General features: G+C 41.1%; 1 protein-coding gene across 1 annotated transcript in view; it reads right to left on the bottom strand.

Annotated features, from left to right (window-relative positions):
• DNAH1 (dynein axonemal heavy chain 1) overlaps positions 1 to 26,480 on the bottom strand; it is a 118,921-nt gene that overhangs the window by 52,295 nt on the left and 40,146 nt on the right. The window contains exons 22-43 of the mRNA XM_083429266.1: positions 22,255 to 22,419; positions 21,991 to 22,112; positions 21,490 to 21,595; positions 20,522 to 20,701; positions 19,486 to 19,626; positions 18,345 to 18,508; positions 17,402 to 17,515; positions 14,854 to 15,042; positions 14,032 to 14,137; positions 12,129 to 12,242; positions 10,903 to 11,052; positions 10,266 to 10,352; positions 9,492 to 9,678; positions 8,202 to 8,293; positions 7,483 to 7,637; positions 5,690 to 5,867; positions 5,180 to 5,374; positions 4,135 to 4,254; positions 3,533 to 3,691; positions 3,150 to 3,254; positions 1,468 to 1,608; positions 564 to 724 (exon numbers count right to left, since the gene is read on the bottom strand). Coding sequence (XP_083285392.1) covers positions 564 to 724; positions 1,468 to 1,608; positions 3,150 to 3,254; positions 3,533 to 3,691; positions 4,135 to 4,254; positions 5,180 to 5,374; positions 5,690 to 5,867; positions 7,483 to 7,637; positions 8,202 to 8,293; positions 9,492 to 9,678; positions 10,266 to 10,352; positions 10,903 to 11,052; positions 12,129 to 12,242; positions 14,032 to 14,137; positions 14,854 to 15,042; positions 17,402 to 17,515; positions 18,345 to 18,508; positions 19,486 to 19,626; positions 20,522 to 20,701; positions 21,490 to 21,595; positions 21,991 to 22,112; positions 22,255 to 22,419 — 3,131 coding nt within the window. The remainder of the gene's footprint in view (positions 1 to 563; positions 725 to 1,467; positions 1,609 to 3,149; positions 3,255 to 3,532; positions 3,692 to 4,134; positions 4,255 to 5,179; positions 5,375 to 5,689; positions 5,868 to 7,482; positions 7,638 to 8,201; positions 8,294 to 9,491; positions 9,679 to 10,265; positions 10,353 to 10,902; positions 11,053 to 12,128; positions 12,243 to 14,031; positions 14,138 to 14,853; positions 15,043 to 17,401; positions 17,516 to 18,344; positions 18,509 to 19,485; positions 19,627 to 20,521; positions 20,702 to 21,489; positions 21,596 to 21,990; positions 22,113 to 22,254; positions 22,420 to 26,480) is intronic.

Raw genomic sequence — 26,480 nt, 5'->3', positions numbered from 1 at the left:
TTGAAGGCTTCCTATAGGCATATGGTTGGCCACCTTGAGAAGAGGATGATGGACTAGATGGGCCTTTGCTGAGCCAGCAGGGCTTCTCATCTTGTGCTCTTATGAACTTTCTGCTAAAGGTCACTAGATAATCAATGTTGAATAACATAAATAAAACACAGTATGGCCGCAAATCTAAATAGATATGAATAAAACCGCCAAGTTCAAGGGGCGACTCAATGAACATTCAGGGTATGTGATTGTTTACTAATGGAAATATCAAAATATCCAGTGACTCAGAAATAAGTAGGAATCCCCAGGGCCAGAGCATTCAACCAGCGTTTATCCAATGCCTGTTTGCCCACTGAACTGACCCTATGGGAGTGTTGATCAGCCAGACGTTTCTGCTATCACTCCCAGGATGGGGAAATAGCTATACTTTGATTTTAAATAATTTACATTTTTATGCTTAAATTTCTTTAGCAAATTTGGACAGGATTGCTAATAAATGCTAAAAAGCAAATAAAATAAATATGAACAAAGTGGTATATAAGCAGCAGAAATATTGCAACAAAGAATTTTGCCTTTTATCCAGTTTGCTGTCAATGAGATCTTGAGTCTGGTTGGCTGAGGTTCGAGCAGAGAACATAAGAAAATGGCTGATAAATTCTAGTGGCAGGTTCTTCAGAAGCTCATCTGCTATTGTGAGGGTCTTTCCAGTTCCTGTGGGTCCAATACAAAGAATCTACAATTTGGAAGAGAGAAAAACTGTCACTATTGGGGAATGTGTGCAGACTGTAATCACACCTTCACAGACTCATTTGCCAATTAGTAGTGTTTTCGACAGTCCATTGTGACTCTATAGTGCTTTTAAAACTGTGTCTTTGAGATTCCTTTGTTTATTGCTGCAGTAGAACCGTTCTCAAAAATTGGTGGGGGTTTCACTGAATGACTTAACAGCCTTTTTTTGTTCTGCAAATCGAAGCAGAACAAAATCAAATATACTAACTCATATTTTAATAATATTCTTCTGCATAGTGATCATTGTAAAAAACAGCACTTTGTGGAAACTATGGACCCTAGGCTAAGCTGTTTAGAGGTCTGCATAAACATTAAGTAGATTATACCAAACGCATATTATGAAGAGCAGAGGCCCTAGACCAGGACCTTGTTGGCTGTTTAATAATCCAGACTTAGTCAGAAAAACTAATAATCAAGTACAGGGCCATGTACAGATATTTTTTTCCACAATCTTTTCGCGAGACTGCCTGAATAAAGCTGAATGGCATTTGAGAACCTCTTCTGTAGTAGATCAAACTAATAAATGAATGAATGAATGAATGCAGAAGCGGAGGCAAATAAAAGTCTACTGAGTAGTCATTTGGGGGGACATTTTGAGCAAAGAACTAATGCTGGCTTGACTGAGCAACAGAATATTTGCCTTTCTACAATGCTAACTTAACTCCACTTGAAATTCAGGAAACTTACTGGTTTGTGGTTTGTGAGCAAGAGCTCCAGCAGAAAAGCCATCTGGACAGTGTTCATTGTGGGAACAATAATGTCACAAAAGCTGGTATCAGGCACCATGGTAAATGATGAAGAGAAATCCATCCAATTCTCCCAGCACACCTAAGAGACACAGGTACATTTGATGGGAAGGACAGATACAGGCTTAAAACATCCTGTAATTAGTTTCTTAAATACATCCGAGCCAATATAGAAACTGAATACAGGATTAAGTTTGCAAAAAACCTCAGTACAATCTTGGGGGAAATTTACAGTAATGTTCCAGAGATTCCAGTAAGTCTACTTCCCTTTACCAGTCCAATCTTACCCATGACAAAGTCTCACTGAAACTACATCTGGGATTATCCCCTCGCCCAACCACCATTTTCCTAAATGCCAAAAGAGAGTTAGACTTAAGGAACAGAGGCAGGCGAGGATTTCAATGCTGAGGGGTAGGAGTTGCTTAAAGGTGCTTACTCTGGTGGCAATGGCACAAGGACTTTTCTCTTTACTTTAAAAATGATGCTCAGAATTATTTAATATTTGTTTCACTGCTGTTACAATACAAAATGTGCAAGATTGTACTATATTTATTCTATTCTTGCATTAAAATTAAAATTCTTTTGGATGGTGAAGTCAATTATTAAAACAAAACTGGAGTATCAAAATTTAATAATGTTACTATGCTTGATGTGTATGCTGTGTTGTATGGTTATAAAATAATTAATAGAAATAAAAAAAATAGAAATGATGCTAGTGTTGTGACAGGATGCATTTAATGGGGGTGGGGGAGAGGACAAGAAAAAGAGTAGGTTACCCTTAAGCCCTTAAGGTAAAGGTAAAGGGACCCCTGATGATTAGGTCCAGTCGTGACCGACTCTGGGGTTGCGGTGTTCATCTTGCTTTATTGGCCGAGGGAGCTGGCATACAGCTTCCAGGTCATGTGGCCAGCATGACTAAGCCGCTTCTGGCAAACCAGAGCAGTGCACGGAAACGCCGTTTACCTTCCCGCCTTAGCGGTACCTATTTGCACTTTGACATGCTTTCGAACTGCTAGGTCGGCGGGAACAGGGACCGAGCAGCGGTAGCTCACCCCAACGCAGGTATTCGAACCGCCGACCTTCTGATCGGCAAGTCCTAGCTCTGTGGTTTAACCCACAGCGCCACCCTTATCCCCCTCTAAATTATCTAAATCATTTTGCCAACCCTCCACCCACAAACAGTCAGAATGCTCTCTCTCATTTGCCTCCTGCAAAAGAAAAAAGGGGGTGGGGAGGAAAAATAACACTAGCTCCATCCTTAGAGCATGAGACTCTTAATCTCAGGGTTGTGGGTTTGAGCCCCACGTTGGGGCAAAATATTCCTGCATTGCAGGGGATGGACTAGATGACCCTTGTGGTCCCTTCCAACTCTACAGTTCTATGATTCTATAGAGTGAGGAGGGCTGCAGGCCCAAGAAGGTTAGTCCTGGTCCTGCCAATATCCTTGGTGGCCACACCCCTCCAACATCTGTACATTTGGTTACTGTGTACATCTATGCATGCACTGATGTAACAGATAAAGCTCCCTCATTCAAGTGGGGGATCAAAGTTTAGCTCATGTGGTCCCTCCTGTATGTTTTTAAGGGGTGGGATATCTGAATCCCCTGGTGAGAATTCATTTACCATGTTAACAAACTCTTCATCTTCTTCTTCCTCAATGCTGCTAATTCCAGCATCGTTCAGTTTATAGTCATAGACCAAGCCGTTTTCTGGGAACAATAATTCAATCTGTGGGAAGAAAACAGGCAGTGAACATCACAGCTACCTTTACTTCAGAAGAGACTAATATAAAGAATGTAGTGTGTGGAAACAACTTCAGAGTGATTCCATCCTGTTTATTTAGTTAAAGTTGCTATATTTTCCAGTATCTCCCAAAATAGTGATTCAGAAGCAAGGCAGGCAGTGTTAATCTGTGAGACAGCAGAAACAAAGAACTCACACAAATTCTGGAAATACAGGAGCCCCATAGCTGCCTTTAGGAACAGATGCCATTTCCATCAACTTGCCTTCTCGTCTGTCATCTTGTTCCTTAACCAAACACTGAAGGCCACACGGCTTTGGGCATCCCCAGTCGCACCCACACTCCAGAGCAAAGCAAATATGAACCACGGTTCAATCAGTTCACTAATACGGGCTGTTTTCTCTGGAGGAATTCTTTTCATTCCCTGAAGATTCAATTAGCAGTACAAACGAAGCAGAACAAGTTAATTAGCGACAAAGTAAAACCTTAGATTATCTGCAAAATCTCTCTAAATTCCCTACATGTATTTTGGATGCCTTTTCTGAAAGTAGCTCCAGTCTCTATGGACAAAGAAATCTATTGTAACCCAGTTGGTGCATGAAGTCCCTGATGAACAAATTCATTCCAACTGTCACAGCATTAACCTCAAAGTGGTTTAGCATCTAGGCTTTACTTATCAGACCCTATCAAAGAGATATTCACAAATGAGAACACAGTAAACAATATCAAAGCTTAAGTACATTTCTGTCTGCTAATTCCTCTGTTTGTTATCAATAAATGTAGAACTTATTTCTGCGTCCATCTGTTCAATTGGACCCAGTTGTCCATTCTATTGACCCTGAGCATCAACAGCTACACCAGCCCTACCTCAACAGGAATGAAGGGTTGAAAGAAACAGTCCAACAACTTGAGAAGACTCATTGTCAGGTTAGCATCTGTAGAGGCAATTATTTCCTTCACTGAACTTCGGACAAATCTGATAGAGTCCTGAAAGCGTTCAGAAGATCAAGAGTTAAATGTTGTTGTCATATAATTATGCTTTTCCAGCCTTTTTTCCTCTGATGGGAGTCAAGGCGGCTTACAAATAAAAACTAGAATCAATAAAAACACAGAAAAACCAATCATTAAAATTCAGCGAAGTTGTGTGCACAGAATGAGGTCCATTCACACAATGGGACTCTCCTCCCCCAGAATGTTCCCTGCACCCCTAATTCTGCTCTGGAGGGTTGGGAGAAAACCCACACAGGTTTACATGAAGACAGCGCTGAAAGTCTTATTGCACAAGTGGGCATTTTTCCATGAACGCATATGCCCCACTTAGTTCTATACTGAATTTCTCCCATTCTACAAGGGCACACTTGATATGGCAAGGCTGGGGATTCAAAACTATATGTACTTCTGAGGCAACACCATATAGGAAGGAAAAGCACCAGAGAAACTTTAGTTTGGCCTTTGAGCGAAGACTGTTATTAGTCTTAAGCTGTTGATTGTTAATATGGAGGAAAAAGTGACCAGGAGACATGAAAATGAGCTAACCACCCAATGCCATTTTAACAAATTACTTCACAAAGTAATGAAAGCAAGAGCCACAAAAACCTAAAATGAGAAAATGCCATTAAAAAAACAAATCACCATGAATACACAACTGTAAAATCTTAAAAGCAATCCGGTTGCTAAACTTGGAAGCAAAAGAGACAGGGCTCAATTCACAGAGAACTTTCCCACTGCAAGCCAATTAACAATAAATTGGCATTTTGGAAGATTATAGTTCTTGTACCGCACAGGTGAAGTTCCTGTCATCTAATAACCTGTGTTCACCAGCTGCCCCAAAACTAATAAAGGCAAACTTGATAGGTTCATATCCCCTTGTTTCTACACTGAATCAAAATATAGGAATATTGTAATGGTTCACCTCTAGGAATCTGCTGAAAAGCGAGTCAAGGGCTTCAGTGAATGGCTTCATAATGTCTGGGATTCTCTTCAGCCAGCACTCAGTGAAGGGCTGTAATCCCAAAATGCTGGGTTCCAGGTATACCATGCCACACCGGGAAACAGTGGCAGGGGAAGCAACAGCTAAATCTTGCACTTCAAACATCATAGTCATTGCCTGGAAATGAGAGGAAAGGAGCAAAACTGTTTCCCACAGCTTTTCACAAAAGGTACATAGCGTGGAGGGAATCCTAAAACTCCAATCCCTCATTAAGTGGGATTATGTATTAGTGAAATCACAGTGCTGGTCAGCAGTATCCAGCATAAATACTAGAATTGTGTTTTAAATACAGTAATTTGGGCATGCTAAAATCAAATTTCTACATTTCAACCACATATTCCTCTTTCTCACAGAAAAGCAGACTATACATTTACAAATGATTGTGTGTGTGTGTAGATACCAGGAAACGAAAAGGAGGAAAGAGAAAGATACCTCTGTTAGCTTAATGATTTCACCAGAGCTGAGACACAACTTCTTGTTATCATCCAGCACAGTGTTCATATTTTCAATCCAAACAGCATCAACTGGACCATCAAACATGTACCATTTCTTTTTATGATCAGTAGCTATGGCTCCCACTCGGATAAGAGCAGGAAGAATCCCATCTGTCCTATGAGGTGGGGAGGAGATATACAGGAGTCAACCAAATAGTTGCACACTTCCATCTAGCAATGTCCGGTATAATTTATGACAGCATCACATCTGTGAACCCAAACTTCTCTCTCCACATCGCCTCTTCTATTTTGTCCTAAATAAGTATGCAGGCTTCTGCTGTTTTGAAGATCATAAAGCAGAATCTGCCTTTTTTTAAAGAAAAGTTTCCCATTCGATTATTTTGATCAGAGCAAATGAAGTGTCAATGCATGTAATTATTCATTGCCAGAAATGCAAAGGCATCAATTGCTTCTGGATGTAGCTCAAATGTTTTATCTCTGGAGGCAGTCCAACATTTTATCTCTATCAATCAATAATTGTTGTCATCAGTGTAAAACTGCTATAATTATTGCTCATTTTTGTTATCCATACACTTAGTATATGCGTGGTCTTCTTTTTACAAGATCAAAAGAAAATAAAACCCTCAGAGGCCCAGCTGGAAAGAACACTGAGCAAAAACAGTATTGTAAATAAGTCACCACACTTAACCATAATATGCTATGGGACAGGTTTCATAAATATGCACTTCAACCCAAGTCCACAAAACATTTACTTGGCATACATACATACAGTATTGATGTATGTACTTGACATAGCCAACAGAAAAACAGTATTATAGTGGAGTTTTTCCATGGGCTGTGTTTTTATAGCAATCTTTATTACTTCACTCCTGAAGATGGATATGTGATTGTAGTGATCCATAGAACCAGTCTCCAGCAGTTCATCTCTAAATCTTTTACTCAGAGTGTGGTGAGATGGCCGAGTTTAAGGGAAGGGAAGAAAAATCTCCTTAAATAGTTCTGCCTTCCTTGTGTAAGGTAAAGGTAAAGGTACCCCTGCCCGTACGGGCCAGTCTTGACAGACTCTAGGGTTGTGCGCCCATCTCACTCAAAGAGGCTGGGGGCCAGCGCTGTCCGAAGACACTTCCGGGTCACGTGGCCAGCGTGACATCGCTGCTCTGGCAAGCCAGAGCCACACACGGAAACGCCGTTTACCTTCCCGCTAGTAAGCGGTCCCTATTTATCTACTTGCACCCGAGAGTGCTTTCGAACTGCTAGGTTGGCAGGCGCTGGGACCGAACAGCGGGAGCGCACCCCGCCACGGGGATTCGAACCGCCGACCTTTTGATCGGCAAGCCCTAGGCGCTAAGGCTTTAACCCACAGCGCCACCCGCGTCCCTTGTGTAGAGGCCATCAAAATAAAAATGACAACTGCAATGATTAATGAATGAGAGGATACATTTGCAGATGCATGTTTAGTGTCCAGTTCTCATTAGCTTTTAATGCCTTGAATATCTCTTTCATGTTACTTACACAGGCTCATCAGCAAAAACCCAACGTAGAAAGCTCAAAAGAATGTGCATGAGCCAGCCAGTTATCCATTTAGTGTTATGGATTTTCTTAGGCCACAGAAAAGTGCAATCAAAACATATGGACATTAGCTAAAGTTATGCCTAACAAAAGAGAAGCTTTCTTAAATTTCAGTTTATACAGAGCTTATAATTCCTAGAAAAGGGACACGAGCAGACCAGAAGCCATCTAGAACAGATAAGGACAGTTTTTATCTTTTACCATTCATGAGTCAACAAGTCAAACTCTCCATACAGCTGGCCCATTGTAATAGATTTGGGATTCAATATAAAATAATTGACGGCTTCATAGTTTCCACCACTGACTGAAGGCCGACCTTTCAAAGATGTCATTGCAGCTGCCAAAACTTTGTAACACTGAAGACAGAAAGAGTGCAAGGGAATAAAACATCATGGCATCTATTTGAAGGCTGAAAAGAAAGACAATTCAGACTCACCATGAATCTACAATAATGAAGAATGCAAAGTAGTAACAAAGGACTTTGCCCAAGGGTTTGACATGATTAAGAAAAGAGGATTATAAAAGACAAGCACTGATCACAAAAACAGAGGAGGGAATGGCCTTCATTCTTTTGGAAAGTTGATGTAATATCTGCAAACATCGCACTGCAGAAATCCCAGCAAAGCTGTGCAGGCTCAAAGTCACCCATGCTTGCCTTAATGAGGCTCTTCCAGAGTACACATAAGATCAGTATATCAGTTTTAATCCTAGTGTTCTTATTTCAAAGCTCTTCTATGCAGCAGCTACTGTACTTGGCAAGAAGGGATTTTTCTGTCTCAGAACAGTATCTCGAACCACATTAAGCCAAGCACAAAGGCTGGAAATGCTCCTCCTATGGTGTAAGTGCTGGACAAACCATCTTAGTGTTATTTCCCTTTCATCTGTTGACAGCAACACCAGGCATCTCCGGAAGTTCTTACCTTAGTTTTTCCTGAGCCTGTGGGCCCCACCAGCATGAGACCATGACGTACCACAGTAGTTTCATATAGCTGGATGCACTTCATCACAAACCCTGGAAGAAAAAGATCCAGAATGGGAATGCCTCACAGTTGCTTTCACAGGCCTGCAGGTCTATGGATACGAAACTCTGTGGATGCTATAAGCCCCCAAAGCACCATTGAAGGCACACACCAGTTTGTTCCTTAGCTATCTTGAGAAAGATGTCAGCACAACCTACAATGCTATTCTTACTCACTCAATCCTTTCATAGCTATCACACATTTTAGAATCCAGAGAGTGATATAGTATACATGTAAATAAGAGCACATTTTCACTTACGGCACACCAACTTTATAATTCTCTTCTTGGCATCAGGTAAAAAACCATTTTATCTGCCTGGTATTTTAGACTGAACTTGGTTTTTATCAGTGGAATTATTATTTGATCTAATTTTAATGTTCTAAAGCTTTGATCATTTTTATTATTGTTATTTTAAATATTCTTTGCTCCAGGAGCAATTTTAGGTTAAACCATGTAGCAGAATGAAAAATAATAATAAATATTAAATATACACTTCAGGTAAATGACATTAAGTTCCAAGTTTACCCTCCTACTTAGATTGCACAGTATTTTGCCAGAGTGTTAGAAAACAGTTAAAAAAACACCGAAAAATCTAGATAACAAATGCAATCAGGGGAACAAAATGAGCATAGATTTGGGGTTTGTACTTTTCCTGGTAAGAATTTAAAATGTTAAGTGGTATACAGATGCTTTAAAAATAAATAAATGACATTTCCCTCACTGCTGTGAACATTTTGCTTTAAGAATTTCTGGGCCTGATCTACTTAATTTCCATTTTTGATGCTCTGAGAACAACATCAGAGCAGAAGTTAAAAAGGAATGTCCACAGATGGAAAGACAGATGTATTTATTGAGGCTGCAATCCTATATCCACTCACTTTGGAGTAAGCTCCACTGAACTTAATGGGATTTAATTCTGAACAGACAAGTAAAGGATTGCTCTGTTATTTACTTATTGCATTTGTATCCTGCCTTTCTTCCACACAACTTGAGGTGGAGAACATGGGATTCCCAGATAGGTTCCACCCAGGCACTTAAAAACCCATCCTCATACAATGATCTGTGAGCTGCAATTGCTGAGGGACAAATTATAATCCACTGCTGTGGTGCCAAATTTCCAAAGTTCACAAGAGACTAATATATAGTTTTAAGAAAACTCCACAGAGGCAGTGTGTTACTTTTTCACTTACCATCAACATCTTTCAAGTTGTCTTTAAGACAGTATCTGTGAATTGCTTCCTCCAGGATGCCATAGTCAATAGGTTCCTCTTTGATCTTGGGAAACAGATCAGAAATTATACCATTGAAAAGCTTCAGGTCATCCTGCAGGAATTTAGGAACATTGACATCCTTGATGGCCCTTAGGCAAATCAGTTCCTGCAAGCAAGAAAAGTATAATAGTAAAGATTCTTCCTCTCTTCTTGGATCTCCATGCCTAGCCTTTAATTGCCACACTCTGAAATCTTGATTATTCTACAGAGCTACTAATCTTTGTACTTTGACAGACAGATGATTGCAATTAGGACTGTTCTTTTCAATTGTGTTTACTTTTCTTGTTCCAGACATCTTCAGCTAAGATGAAAAAATGTGGTGGTGGTGGAGTTTCACTGAGGTTGCTGAAAGAATGTTATCAACAATCTTAATTTTTTAATGAAAAAATCAAAATAAGCCAAATAAAAGTTACAAGATCTAGCCCCAAATGGAATTGTTGCACATTTTAATGTACAAATATTTGTAGATTAGGTACAGACAGAGCAGAACAAAATTTTAAACAAAGTTTAGTCTTAGCACAGCCTTCACCAACATGATGTTCTATGCCCCTGCTGGGAAGTTATTCCCAACACTCTGCCCAGATGAGCAACACATGTCCAGAATGTAACCAGAAAAGTGGCTCTTAACTATTCTAGTCATCATCATGCAACACTGCATATGGAGCCATTTGAAGTGGGACTACTTGAACTTGCCTCGTCCATTGTTGGATTTTCTCTTTTGAGATTGCCAGCCGCTGAAATGACTGTCTTCACTGCTCTCATTCCAAAGTCATAGTGATCCTGCAGCAGAGATATGGGAAATGACAATAGTGGAAATAGGAACTGAAATGGAATGGCAAGCATCTAATCAGTTAGACAAGAGAAGGGAACAATCTGCCAATCTCCTTCTCTACTTGCAGCCATCCTCTTTCCTAAGAAAACAGAAAGAGGGAGAATCTTTACACAGCTAGGCCTAGGCTTAAATACTTTCATTCTGAACAAAGGTAAAAGACAAAGAGTAGAGAGGCAGAGAGTATTGTTATGAAGAAGGGTATTCGATACTGCAGGAATCCTTTTTAGTTCTTCTGTCCTCATAAAGCAATTCCTTGGTAACAACTGAAAACGAAACCAGGGCATGAGCGATAACATTGGTATGATTGCACAAAAACTTGAGCTAAGGAGGATCAAAATGGATAAAGGACAGCCACGGAGATAGCAATGAAAGTGAGAAGAGAATATGGTGCGCCAAGATATCAGAATCAGCAACAATTCTGAGCTACAGGATGTACTCTAATGAAACTTTAAAGATTCTGCCTATGTTAGGAAGGCTGGATGGCTCAAAAATACTGACCTGGGAACTGAGTTGTTCAGAAGACAATTTAAAGGTGGTAGTGATCTTCTTTGCCAGAACTTTGGCTTCATTGAAGCCAAATGAATACAGAGAAATCTCAGCAATCATAGAGTAATCTGGAACCATCATAGCCACAGGACGAAAAAGAGCCTGGAAGGTATACAGTCACCATGAAGAGGGAAGGCTCCACATACATTCACTCTTATCAATCTGTGCTTATGGATGGTAAGCAAATTAAAAGCAATCTGCACAAAAGAGATTATCAACCAAGTGGCAGCAACCCTTTATAATTGCACACAGAAGACAGAATCTATGAAATTTGCCAGTTGCATCTGAGATCTTTTTTAATGTTTGAGATTTCTGAGGAGGCATTTCCAACCATTTGGGGGATAATATAACATCTTATTGCATAATCAGACTTAGTAGCATTCAAAAACAATCTCCCTTGCCAACGTGAATTTAAGTGATTTTCCTAACTTTGTGGGAGTGGAATGAAATCTCTTTCACCAAATTTACCTATGCTTTGAAATTGGAAGAGATTTTCAAAGCAATACATTCTAGGGGTTGGGATACTCCCATCCCATTTATGCCTACAAATAAAGGATGGATTCCTCTATATATGGCAGAATATATCAGCTATTCCTCTCCAATGTCAGACACAGAGCTCCAACATCAGAGAGGGAGTTCTGATGTCAGCTCCTGCCCCCAACACCAAAGCCACTAACACCCTGGTCCCACCAGTGTTTGAGCTGCAATGTCAGTATAGACAAAATGGAGATATATTGGGAGACATTAAGAGGTGTGCCTGAGGAAGACCAGGAAACAGCTGGGATTTGAAGGATCCAACTCTCTCCTAGTCCCCTGACACCCCCCCAAACTGGGGACAAATTTAGACATACCTCTAAGCATGACTCAATCTCTCCCTCCACTATCTTGCTCCATTTGAGAGGGAAAATGTACAGAAGGTGGGAATTAAATCTGGAAATAGACAAAGGACTGCAAGATTGATCCTCTGCCTCATTTCTGGCCTGGCCTGGCAGCTTGAGCCCAGCAGACCTTTGGATGTGGTCACTGAACTGCCTTTTGTTCCTGCCCCTTCCCCTAACCTTAGAACTGCATCCTAAGATAGTCAGAACGTAGATGTCATCTTATAGCATTATAGTTAAGTAAGAGACAGCTGTTCATATATGAACTGAGTGTAGCCAAGCCCAGCAGTCTTTAGTTACCTTTAAGTTATCCGGCAGCTCAGTGCGTCCGGCATAGCCAGGGTTCATTGTGATGAAGACCGCACAAGATGGAACCAGTGCAATTTCAGCTCCTTCAAACATGAAGCGATCCACCTAGACCCAGTAAAACATTATCCTAGTGAATGACTTGCTGGTAAGCAAATATCCTCAATTCCAGATGGAACAAAATCCTTTTTGTGTCAAAACAGATAAATCTAACCCTACAAATCCAGTCAAATGTCCTTACTGGGCTGGTCCAAAGAAGAACACTACCCACTCATTGGCTTGCAGCCAGGACCAGATTTGTTTAGAATTCAGTTGGACACACAATGACATCCCTCCCTTAGATTTGCACTTCCCTGAACTTGGTTCATCCTAAGGCATGGTTGCTCATTCTACCCTGCAGTGGCTTTGGCTGCATTTGCATCCACTGCATCTCTTCTAGTGGTGTGTCAGATGGCAACTTGGGCTACTCCAAATTCTTTCACAGAGAGTTATAAGATGGACTTGCATGCTTCCTTGGAGGATGCATTTGGAAGGCATATCCTCCAGAAATTAATGCCTCATCATTAATTTGCCAGCTCCCACCCTAGGATTACTAGGGGTAACTTTGGAACATGTCATTTGCTGGTGTCCTGCTGCCTATGGTATTGACCTGAAAGGTGTTTCTAAGGAGGCACTAGGACATCACCAAGGCCCACCCTTCACTGGCATTGTTTCTTATATTATGGATGGCTACTCCTGGTGTCTGGAGTCTGTCATGCCATTAGTTTCTTTCTAGGATGCCTTTAGGAGTAATGACTTTTTTCTGCCTTCGAGTCTTTGTAACCGGTTAGCTATGCCTCTCTGACTATAAATTGCATAAATAAATAAAAGAAATACAGTAGAACCCACCAGTGGGTTCCATGCTGGAGAGCCTCTACAATTGTCTTGAGGCTTGTCATATGTTCACCTACTTAAACAACAAATTTCTACTTGAACAGCAAAGAAAACAAACACTGGATAATGTTTTTGTACCAACATACTTGAGGCAGAACTAGAACACCAGCAAAGAGATACCTACTCTGCAGCCCACAATCTGAAGAGAACAGCTTACATAACAAGCACCAGAAAATGCAAGTAACGACCCTTCTGAATGTATTGAAACCAGCCAATTAACTTTGAAAAGAAGTTTCTTCAGCTAGGTGAAAACTATTCAAACCTCTGTGTAGTAGCAGGGTTTTGCCATGCTATGAAAACCTGTGCAGCGCCCAAAACTCCTACACCAAACTGCCAGTTAAGTGGCAGAAGGGACTAACAGGAGCCTTGAAAGCTTCCTTTTCTCTTAATTAGGGAAGCAGAATTTTCCAGTTCAATATTCTATTAGAAAAATATTCATAGTAAAAAAGGTCTCCAAAGGACTACCTGTCAAAGAAAGTAATAAAAGTAAAATCATCTGACATTTAAAATATGCATTCTATTAAATGATTATGGAACTGCCAATATAAAGGAGGAGAACCCCCTAAATCTGCCAATATGTAGGCAGGAAAAACAACAAGCTTTAAATAGCATTTCAGAAATCACTCAAACCCCCACAAAAAAACAGCCCACTGGGGAGAAAAACTTCAGGAGACAACCAAGAACCACATACACAAGGGAAAAGCAACCAAATTATATGCACAAACAAACAATTAAAGGTCAGAAGAGCACCAGCTTGGTCTGCTTCAAGCAAGGGCAGAAAAAATGAAATGTCACTCTAGAGGAGGGGCAACACAGAAGCCTTTAGGAGTGGTGACATTTTTTTCTGCCTTCAAGGAAGTGGAGCATAATGATATCCCACTTGGTGATGTCCTAGTTCCTACCAGAGAAATAAAAGTGTGGTTCGGGAAGCCAAATTCCTTCACTCTTCACTTCCTTAACTTACCCTCTGCTGTTGAGCTTTCTGAATTGTTGTGATTTGCTGGGCAACTACAGACAACACTTCAATGTCAATGCGGTTGAACTCATCGAAGCAAGCCCAGGCTCCAGAACTGAGCATATAAGGAGAAGACAGTATCAGGAATCCAATAGTTACTAGCAAAAAATCAGTTAGTCTTGAAGGCATGAAGAGATTATGCCAATCTAGACAGCACTGGGGCAGGAAGGTAGGCTGGCAGTGAGGTTGGGGCTGCACCAATGTGCTGCTGGGAGTGCAGGATTGGCTCTGCTGCTGCATTTGTACAGCACCAGCCTCACTGCTGCCCCAGTGCCTTCCAGGCAAGCTGCAGAGATGCTGGTGTTGGGAGTGTAGCTCTGTCTCACCATGCTGGCTGTTACTGGTGGCAAGTTAATTTATGCAAATTGCCTACCATTTGATACCAACCTTCACGAGCAACTATTTTACATGTCCTCTTTGGGACAGTCACAATATGTAAATTGGGCCCAGCTTCCAAAGGTAACTGGACTTTAAACTATGTAAGTTAGCACAATCTAAATGTTTATTGGGTTCTCTTTTACTCTATCAAACCAAATATAGTGATACATCTCTACAGAATGCTCAAACAGGCAATATATGGAGATTGCTAGTAGGGAAATTATCACTAGGCTAGCTACTTGTTCTGGGTTCTCATAGACTCCCCTCTGCTTAGATGTATTGGATGCAACAATATTCTGATTCATGTATTGTCTGCCAAACCAATAATTTTGTGGCTGTGTTATGATCCACCCCCTGTGTAGCATATTCATATATGGCATTGTTTTGTAATACCTGGCTAGTCCTTTCAGGAATTTCCCCATTGCCATGAAATCAAGCTGATCAGAGCAATTAAACACAACCGTCTGGATAGCTAAAGCTTTCCCCAGATCTTTAGTCGTCTCTGTTTTGCCTGTTCCAGCTGGTCCTGCAGGAGCGCCCCCGAATTTCAAGTGCAATGCTCCAGTAAGTGTCAAGTAGCATCTATCACAAAGAATCAAATAATTTTAAGGCTGGAAGGGTTCATCTAGTCAAATGCCACACAATGAAAAATGTATTATTCATTTATAAACATTACCAAATAGCTCATTATGTTAAGAAGAATGCAGTTTATTATCAAATGACAGTATACTACGAGGGAAGATCAGAACACTATGAAAGGGGTGGGCTCACCTTTTTCAGGCAAACCCTCTGGGGCCTACATCTCACGGTGGGCATGCCCAAAGTATAAAAGTGGATGTGACCAATTTTTAAAGCAACAACAACAAAAGGACAAATTTGGGGGATCTTGAGAGAATCACAAAACATTTTGAAAACACAGAAGAGGATCCATGGGAGTGGTCAGTATTTCCTTTAATGTAATATAAAAAAATAAGAATGGGTGAATTTGGGGGAGCCTTTTGGCTCATGGTTTGTCTCCTCCAGACAAACTATGAGCTGTAAACCAAGAACACATATTGGTTACAGCTCTTTGCTTGCATGGAGAGAAACAAACCATAGCTCTGCGTTCATATGACAAGCTAAGGCAAACCATGACTTTGTCAGAGTAGCAGTCACAGTGAGATTGGAGAAGGAGCAAAGCAGCCACAATCTCCTCTCTGGAAACCTGTGCATATGTGGCTAAGGCATGATCTGGTTTAGTGCTAAATGCAAACTGAGCCACAGACAGCTTTTTAAAACAAACAAACCAAAACTGTAATGAAGAGCAATCTTGTACATTTTTTTGCCTATGTGTCTTGGGTGTGTGTGTGAAATGTCCTGAAATAAATTGTGACATATGTGTGGTGTGTCAGAAGAATGCCATTTATCTGCTTCTCTGGGTTTTGTTTTAAAAACCACATAGGGCCCCAACACTGACTAGGGTTAAAAAAGTACACACCCTTTTAAAGAGCCAGTTGGCTTTCTTGGGATTGATTGATTGATTGCTGCAGGTGCTTTTTGTCTACAGAAAACTGTGGGTTGTTTACAACTAGCTTTTATCCAGAGCAGACCTATATAAATTAATGACCATGACTAACTTAGGTTCATAAATTTCAATGAGTCTATTCTAAATAAAAGTTACAGTACTTGAATACAATCCTGTATATAGCCAGTGGCTGAAAACTGGGAAGATTGTTTACCACCAAGAAGGTGACAGTAAATGAGATAGACTGCATTCTAAGTCTACTTCTCTGTGTGTTCTGCAATAAAAGGTATACCCGGGGTGGATTTCAATACTTCAAAATGACATGCTGTAGGAAAAATATTTTTAAAGGGACTCACTAGGTTTTCTGATCTAAATATGCTTTATGACCTTAATATGATGATCAATAATAGCTAGAACAAGTGAGATCCAGTTGAAACCTCCTGAGAACAATTATATTAGCACTTCAACACATTCATTTGCTATCCCATCCCTTGCTCTGCTAAAGCATCAATAATCAATAATGGTACTCAAAAGGAATAAGAATTTTTAAAAAGAAGACATAGATCATATGTTATTATTCTCAGAGAGCTGCTTTAACCATACTGTTTAATGATGAATAACCATCATTCAATATTATCCATGGAGGACCACTTGATTAAACTGCTTCTGTTACCATTATTGAGAACTGAACAGCTATATCCTTGTTCAGCCTGCAGAAATGCAATCCATCTTCGATGCATGCAACCGATTACAGTGGTACCTCGGTTTACGAACTTAATCCGTTCTGGAAGTCTGTTCTTAAACCGAAACCATTCTTAAACCAAGGTGTACTTTCCCTAATGAGGCCTCCAGCCACCAGTGCCCTTCCACCGTTCGGATTCCGTTCTTAGGCTGAGGTAAAGTTTGCAAACCGAGACACTACTTCCAGTTTTGTGGAGTTCATCAACCAAATCGTTTGTAAACAGGACTGTTCTTAAACCGAGGTACCACTGTACTACATTGTCAACTTTTTTAAAAAAACCAACAACCAACCACACGCATACATGCATTGGTCAACTAAATAAAAAGCTTTTTAAAAGAAAGTTATGCACTTTGAACATAGTTTCTCTAAGACACATGTGGAATCTGTTCCTAAACACTTCACCATATTTGGCATATGCAGACACAAGAGCTAGGCCCAGTTTCCCACTGACTCCGTATGTATCTGGTTTTTAGGAGCCTCCATGTTAGGTCTTGGGCTTTGAGCATACTCTTGCTGCCTGGCCCTGCTTGGAGTACTGCAATGTACCTTTGTAGATGACTCAGAAACTACAATTAATCCACAATGCAGATGCTACACTGGCAGAGTTGACCCTTGATTCAGCTCTCAAAGAATGATTTATTCATTCAAGATTATGGAGACAAGTTGTTGTTTTTTAGTCTAATAAGTTATGATACCTGTCAGTGAGAGGTGTAATCACCAGGCGCCCACTGTTGCCCAAGTATTCATAGCCATAGATAAATTCAGCGTTCACTGCCCGGATATACAAATCATCTCTCGTCCAGTAGTACCTAATGTTAAAGAAAAGTTAAATGCAAAATGACATAGGAAAAAAACTGCAAGAGCTAACAGAGGGTTTCTTATACCATCAGTTTAAACACTGCAGTCCTGTTTATTTGGTTGTATTTTGTTCACGCTAAACAATGCATATTCTTTTATAACGTTGCATGTTCCACCTGCATATTATTGAAAAAGCTCTTGAGCTGACTGCCGCTTCACAGGTAAGATTCACCTTCTGTTGTGTGGCAGGGTGGTCCCTTCCCTTCCCTGGCCAATCCCCTGGCAACACCTCCCCAGACAGGATTGGGGTAGGTGGAGACCTCCGGTATCCAGTCTGGGGAGGATGAAGCCAGCCTGAACTACCAGGAGCTGCACTGGGATCCGGGGTGCTGCACGCGACCACACAAAAGGTGCCCCCATTTGATGTGGGGAGTGGTCATTATTGAAAAACTGGACATTTAATGAGCAATGTTAGTGTATGCAGAAAATAATGTTATGTATGCAGAAAAAACAGTAGATTTAACAGAAATTTTCCACAGCCACAAAAAAGGTTAAGTGTAGAACACCTTTCAGCAACTAGCATAAAGCAGTTGAAAGATAAAGAGAAGAAAGATAATGTGAATTTGTTTTGGAAGGGAGTGTTATTGGGTTGGAATAACCCCTAAGTAGAATGATACAATAATAGTCAGACGATCCTTTTCAGACCTTTGTGATTATTCTTTCTCTAAGGCTGTGTGCTTCAGGGTGCCCTGCCTAGTTCATGTACCTCACAGTAGCTGAAGACAGGTATCTGTCTCACTACCCAAAAACAGTGATAACAGATTCTAGGAAATGTCTCACCTGAGCTGGGAAATCCACTCGAAATCATTCTCACTGCTGACATTCTCCTCAACAAGTTTAGCTGCCACATCCTTGGCATGAACTTCAATCACAATGAGAGCTGATAACACTCCCCGCTGCATCCGAGACAGCTTCCCTCGCACAAGTGCTACTAGGTCACTCAGCTGTGCAAGGAAAGCATAACAAGTCAGGCCATGCCTTGGAGAAATATCTCGTATCTACTTGGCATTCTATAGTTAGCAATGTACTGAAGTGTGTAAGAAAACTGGAGTCCCTTAGGAGAAAAAGAAAAGCCACTTCTCCGCCTTCCTCACAAGTTACATTTTGTGAGGGGAGGAGAAGAAACAGTACCACTCTAGACTGCCTTGGTCAGACCCCACTTGGAGTACTGTGTCTAGTTCTGAATGCCACAATTTAAGAAGGTTATTGACAAGCCGGAACATGTGCTGAGGAGGGCAACCAAAGAGATCAAGTATCTGGAAACCGAGTCTTATGAGGAATGGTTGAGGGAGTTGGGTATGTTTACCCTGCTAAAGAGGAGACCGAGAGGAGGTATGGTAGCCATCTGCAAATATCTGAAGGGCTGCCACAAGCTTGTTTTCTCGTGCTCCAGAGGGGAGGACCCGAACCAATGGATTCAAGTTACAAGAAGGGAGATTTTGACTAAACACCAGGAAGGACGTTCTGGCAGTAAGAGCTGTTTGGCAATGGAACAGACTCCCATGAGAAGCAATGGACTCTCCTTCCTTGAAGGTTTTTAAGCAGAGATTGGATGGCCATCTGTCATAGCTGCTTTAGTTGAGATTCCTGCATTGCAGGAGGTTGGACTAGAATGAACCTCAGGGTCCCTTGCAACCCTACAATTCTGTGATAGCAGTGAAGCAAGGGCTGGTGGGCATTGTCGTGATCTTTGTCTTTATGAGTTTTTCATTATATCTTGGGGGGGGGCAAAGCTAATGCATAGGACAAGTTTCTGGCCCACCCACCACTGACATGCAACCCTTGGAAGGTTCCCCACAAAGAAATGTTGTCATCAGGCTGAAAAAGGGTCTCCAGCCTTGGCCAACTAGGGGATATAAAAAGCAGGGTTTCAGTGCAGAAGCAACTGAGTGTAAGTTACACAATGAAGTGACATTTTTACCTGAGCACTTAGCTGTGGAAACAACCTGGTGGCCAAATCTCCAGCTTCCAGGGCCTCTGACACTTCTTTTGTCCAGAACGTCTGACATCCGGCAATGGTCACCTGGCCTGGCCAATCTAAGACCCATGTAGTCCGTGGTGTCTTTATTAAAAACATATGGCCTTAATATTAAATACAATGGAAACCCCCCCCCCCCCCGGTTTCATCACTGTTTAAAGTATAGTAGCTGTTTCTGACAAAAGTTCCAGCCCTAGATCACCCTGTCCTTCTCTATGCCCTGCTATACTCTCTGAGCTCGGCTATGCTGCTTTTTGAGTTTTTCCATATGTGAGTCAAGGTAAGACAAAAGACACCATCAACCATGGAATTCTCTTTAGCAGAAGCTTCCCAAATCCTGGCACCTCTTTTTCCAGAAAAAAAGCCCTGGCCTTACATATTGCATTGTTTCCAAAATATTGTCACCAGGTTTAAAAAATCCAATGTGTAAGTTAGGGTACAGACTGCCTACTGTGCCAATCATTTGGCTTACAGGCAACAACCGATGAACATGAGTCCAACTGATGTGCGATCGCACATGTGCTCACAGCGTTGAACCTGGAAATGACCCGAAAAGGTCACTAAAAGGGCAGAACGGGGGTGGAACAGGGGCAGGGCAGAACAGAACAGAACAGAACAAAGGGCACTTATATGCACTTCGCCACCACATGGGGGCATGGAACAGAACCCCCAGACAAAATGGTTGTTGACTGCACTTCTGCAATCCCTATCAGGATAATGCATTCCAAGAATAATCTAGATGATGAAAGAATGCTGATCCCAAAATAGACAAGACTACAAGGCACAAGTAGGGATGCAGTTATATGCACCATTAAGATCCAAGCTTACAGATGGAAAGCCAGAGGATTATTAGAAATATATTTCAAAGATCCGTCAGCAGAGATTGCTGTCCACTGGTTTTTAAGATGAAGCATCCCAAACCCACAAACAAGTTCCATTTCTTAAGTGAAATTTACATAGTTCTATGCAAGACACTTACCTTTGGATAAACCTTGATGGACCTTTCAATGTTGTCCCGCACACTGGCCCTCATGATCCTCTCAACTTCCAGCAACCAGTCTTCCACATTGCCAGTAGGATAAATGGGAGAGAAAAGTTTTACTTCTTCCCCTTCTGCAGAATACATGTGTGTAATTTGGAGATCTTCCTGAAAGTGCAGCTAGTGAGAGGAAGCACAGCATGAGAAGCCAAGTAGGAAAATTACCCTCGATCCCCTACTTTGCACAAGGCCGTAGATTCACTGTTGTGTGGGATCCAAAGCATATATATATATATATATATATATATATATATATATATATATATTACAATCAGCTTCACTGCCCTAAATTCAAACCCCTTGAAGCTCACTCTGCAAATGTTCATTAACTTACTAGATGTTGATTCATATACAAAGGCATATATTTCAATATATAAGCACTTTCCTAGTTAAAGGTGCTGGATTAAAAGGTCACATAAGTATTCTCTACATCTAACAGGAAGAGACGACGCAGTATGGTAATATGCCTCCTTATTAATCTCATTCAGCCTGAAAAAGAAGGGGCATAGGTACCAAAAAGAAGAGACTGGCACAGAACTGGGTATCTTTTGAGCCTTCTAAAATCAGTGGGCAAACTCAAAACAAACTACATTGCTACACCTTTGTTTGTGTAATTCAGTTTGTGGTCTCCTCTGAGATGGGCACCTAGTTTGCAACCTGTGGTGATTGAATGGCTATCATCCACTGAGAAAAACTCTCTCTATCTGTCACACACACACAGACACACACACACACACACACACACACACAGCAAACTGAAGCATGCAGACTTGTAACTGACTTCATGTATCTAGCTAAATACCAGCTGTTACTATAATCATGCTAGCATAGCAGAACCTGTTCGCTCCATTCCCCTCTGACTCTTCACACTACAAGCAGGACCCCCAAAGTGGATGGCTATTATTTACCCGAGCAATGTTCTCAAAACACTTGCGGAGATGAGGCTGCACAGCTGTGGGGTCTTTGGTCTGAGATAGTATTTCTAACAGCTCATCATCAGAAAGGAAGTAAAATCTGCAAAGAAAGAAGACTGGTGTTTTGTTCCGGGTCTCTAGCTTTTCTGCCAGTGAAAGCACTCCAAGATTGAATGCTGAAAATGATATTTAAAACTTTGACCATAATCCTAAAACACTTACTTCAGAGTAAAATCACTTTGCTAGTGGCTGTTATTGGGTGACTGAGGCAATTTTCTCCCTGAAAGAACCTGGGTGCACCAGACCCTCAAAAACACACACCATAGGATCCATATTCTCCCCACTGGACATTTCCTGAATTCTAACATATGGATTTTATCAAATGCAAGTCCTACTCAGAGTAGATCCGCAGAAATTATTGGCTCTAAGACCTGTTGTCCCTTTGCTGCATACTGAAGTAGTATGTTGAAGTTCAGCCTCAATTAATAGAATTACCTTGGGAAAGCTCCTCTCTTGGTCTCCAAGTATTCACTTAGGCCTTTCTGCACCAGGTCAAGTAGCTTATTACATTCCCGCAGCTTTTCCAGCAGCCTGGGATCAGGACACACATTAATCACCTGGGAACAGCATGACCAACAACTGTTAGTTCTGCTGGCACCTGAATAGATTAGTTGCAGGAACATATAGAAGCAAAGATGAGCAACTTTTAAAAATGTAACAGACTCTGTGTTTTGCAGCCAAGCATTGACATAACCTCACCTCTCTGTTCTCATCAGCATTTTTCATGATTTTTTTCCATGACCTCTCCATAGTTTGGTAGCGCTTGCTTTCCACTGGCAATTGTCTGTTGATGTCTTCCGAGCTGAAAATGGGCTCCAAATACAACCAGGAACGCTGGCATGTCAGCCATTCTTCCAAGACATCCTGACAGGAATGCATGCACATCAGGAAAAGCACACCAACAGGCACACCAATACATATTTACTCAGATATAATTCCGACTGAATTAAATTGAACTGACTCCCAAGTAAATGAGTATAGGGCAGGCATCCCCAAACTCGGCCCTCCAGATGTTTTGGGACTACAACTCCCATCATCCCTAGCTAACAGGACCAGTGGTCAGGGATGATGGGAATTGTAGTCCCAAAACATCTGGAGGGCCGAGTTTGGGGGTGCCTGGTATAGGATTACCACCTAAAGGAATTGGTTCCATTATTTATGTTCTGGGCTCAAACTGAAGATCTCTAGGGGAAGAGTCTACAAATTATACATGTTAATATTACAAATAGTATCTGGATTTTCTTTGCAGTCTGAAGTATTCAAGCTATTGCCTACTCCATTGGTATCACAGTAAATGTCCTAATATGAAAAAGAAAGAAAACTGCAACTCTCCAGAATGATCCCTGGGCAGGTTCAAGTCAAGTTGAGTCCAGTCTAGTTGTAGCCAATTGGGCCTCGGTTGCACAGAGGATAACTCTAGATGATCTCAGTGACTGAGCTAAGATATAAGGGCTCAGATGGTCCTTTCTTCTTCTTCTTCTTCTTCTTCTTCTTCTTCTTCTTCTTCTTTTTACATCTTGAGCCAAAGTTGTTCAGGGCTTTGCAGCTCAAACAACAGCCTTGAACCTAGTCCAGTAGCATATAGACAGCCAGTACAGAGGTGTCACATGCTGTTGGCTATCTGCCTCCATCAGTAATTTCGCTCCTGCATTCTACATGAGCTAGAGCTTCCAGACCAGGCCCAAGAGCAGCCTCAAATAGAGGGCATTGTTGTAATCCACTCTCAGGGTTACCAGAGCATGCACTATAGGGGCTGAGTTATCCCACTTCAGCTGTTGCTGGTCTACCAGATGAAGCTAGTAAAACGCACTCCGAGCTGCAGGTTACTTGGGCCTCTAATGAGAAAGATGCATCCAGATGTACCTCCACACTACATTTTGGCTCCTTTAGAGGAAGTGCAGCTTCACCCAGGACAGGCAAGTAGCCTATATTCTGGACACAGGAACCACCATCCACACAAAGACTCCCTCTTCCCGGGGTTTAAACCCAGTTTTATTGGGTCTCATCCAGCCCACCACTGCATTAAAGCAACAATCTAGCACTTGCACAGCCTCTCCCGATTCAAATATCATGGAGATGTGGAGCTGCATGCCCTCAGAGTACTGATGGCACCATTCTCCATAACACCTAAGGACCACTCCCAACAGCTACATATTGATAAGCATCAATGCAAAATCTATTTAGCATTGGAGACAGAATTGTGCCTGACGGGAGGCATGAGAGGAGAGGAGGGAAGCCCCATTGTGTTAGCATAACTATTTAGTTGAATCCAGCCCATTATATTCAAAGAGACTATATTCAAAGAGACTTTCACCCTAGTGAGTATGTTTAAGACAGATACAACTGGTCTGGTGTATTAGTAAACGTCTCTTCCAGAAACTCAGTGGTAATACATACACTGCAAAGCCATACAGGGAAGGAGTCATATTTTGGTGTTAAGCATTTTTTTCAGATACATATCATGCAAGAAGAAAGCTGAGTTGCAAATTCAACTTACAACATTTACATAAAATATTTGGAATGAAATCCAAATATTTACAACAGAGCACGGCAAAACACAAAAAGATGCAAAAACCAATGGAAGGTGCAATTTAGCTCCATTTTGTGTGTGTGCCAAGTATTTGAACAATAACTGAAACATGTCCACTCATGATGATAGTACTTTCAACAGCTGACAACAAATATCAAAAGTTGTAGCTATAATAAAGGGATTTTGGCTACAATTCTTTTGCAGCACTTTTGCTGTTTAAATCCCACTGAAGCCAAGATGTTGTTAAATTCTTATACACTATAATACTAGTAAGAAGCTACATGACAGTACTCAGGTCCTTTTTCTACAAGAAATACTACTGGACTTTTAAAATGAGCTTATGTATTTACTTTCGTGGGAATAACATTAAAACAGCAATGTTAATATGATGGTTTGAGATCTCCTAGTGACAAATAGAATCCATGAGATGTGTTGCTTAATAATTGCCAGTTTGAAAGAAGGCTTTCTGTGGTGATAGGGGTATGTTTTCGCAGAAGTGATAGGCAATGCTAACTCAGCCATTCCAGATAACAGAATGTACTCAAGCATCAGAACCTAGTAGAGAATGTGTTGCTCCATGCAAGGATCATCGTGCATAGAAACTAGAATCATGATGATGGTCACACAATTCAAGCATCAATAAATAAGGCTAGGTTGGTTATGGTTATTATGAATTAGTTGCCCTTTATTAAACAAACAGAATTTCTGCTACATTTCGGGAGATTTGGGAAACTTCATTGGAAAAATGATAATTTACATAATTTTTAACTTCATGAGTTTTGGTGATGATAAAAATGATCATGGATTTGTATTGATTCTTCTTATATATAGCACAATAACAGTGGGAAAAATAATTTGAGTTGTGTCATTTAGATGAAAGTGAAAAAATGAGCCTCAACTGCAAAAACTGAATTAAGCAATCAATTTAGATCGGGGGCTACTGCCATAGATCCTTTTTCATTGTTTTTATGAATCTTACTTCTATCATGAATATAAAATTCAATAAAATCTTAATTTTGAACTCTCGATCTAAGGGATGCATTTCATTGCCACAGTTCATACATTTAGGGAATGAATCGGCTGCCCAGTTCTGAGGCCTGCTTGAGCTGAGCCCCTGGTCCTGTGATTTCTTTCCCTTAGGTGGAGGAGAAATCATGCAAGGAATCCAGTCCGTATGTTACATCATCTATGTGGCTGCACAGGAATTTTTTTAGGATTAACTCACAGGAACTGAATTCCAGCACCTCTTAGGTGGATGGCATTGCCATTGTAAGAGAACGGGGGAGGTGTGTTCATGCTGAGTTCCAGGACCTCTTTTTCTATAAAAAATAGCACTGTGGTTGCAGGAAACAGGCCACTCTGCATGGAGAAATTTTGCATGTATGAACTGGGGCACAGTGCTGAACAGTTAGTAAGGCCCCAGACAAATAGAAGCCCTTTAAATAATGTCCTTAGCTGAGAAAACAATGGCTATTCCTTGAACACATAGCAAGGAATGAGTCACATTTGGTTAACTAGACTAATGGATCACCCACATATCCCTTTAAAACCCTCAAGAGGAGGGGGTCGTTTGGTAGAGAAAACAACAACAACAACTAGGCACTGTTTTTGAATGTGCCAAGTGTCCCTTCTTAGGAGCCACGCAAAACTGTGAGCCAATTTATGCTTGCTTTTCACACTCCCAGTGAAATTAGCATTTATTATTCAGGGAGAATAACACTTCTCAATTTGGGCTAAATGTGGAACAGTTAGGCTCCAGAAGTCTGATCCGGCTCACATTAAATTAGTTAATGGTCCGAGTGATAGAATGTTCTCTATGAACAGCCGAAGTAATTGCTTGCAGAGCGCCCTGGTGTTTGTTTATTTTAAAACCACTTTTTGAAGTGTTGTGGCTTAGCCAGATTCAAAACACCACTTCCTAGACACCTGATTAAAGATGTTCTGCGCTCTTCCAGTCTCATTGGTACTGGCAGGCATACAATCTCTCTCAGAGACAGGCTGGAGGTTCAGAAATTACTTTGCTCTCTGCTCTTCAGATTTCGTGGGCAGACAGGTGTGTAATGAAGTGTCTTCTTCAAAGCAGGCAGCACTGAGACTTGTGTGGATGGTCAAGAAGCCATACAGAAATATAAATGTGTGTCGAAGCTTTCTGAGACTGAGGTGAAGGGCATCTGAGTCCTAAACATTCATAGTGGTGTATCTCTGCCTTCAACCCCAATATGATGGATATACAACTTAACCCCTTTGCCTCTTATCCTGTTGCTTGAGTCAGTAGATAACAATTGCCTATTCTTCTTGTAGCAATGAATCGCTGTAGCAGTTTTAGTAAACTGAGGATGGTTTATATGGCCCTTCATAGTCTTTGTCACCATTCCATTTTCTGTCCCCCTAATAT

The sequence above is a fragment of the Podarcis tiliguerta genome (genome assembly GCF_965153285.1).
Source record: "Podarcis tiliguerta genome assembly, chromosome: 2".
Classification (NCBI taxonomy): Eukaryota; Metazoa; Chordata; class Lepidosauria; order Squamata; family Lacertidae; genus Podarcis; species Podarcis tiliguerta.
The sequence above is the reverse complement of the archived record's forward strand: the minus strand, read 5'-3'. Positions and strand labels throughout refer to the sequence as shown.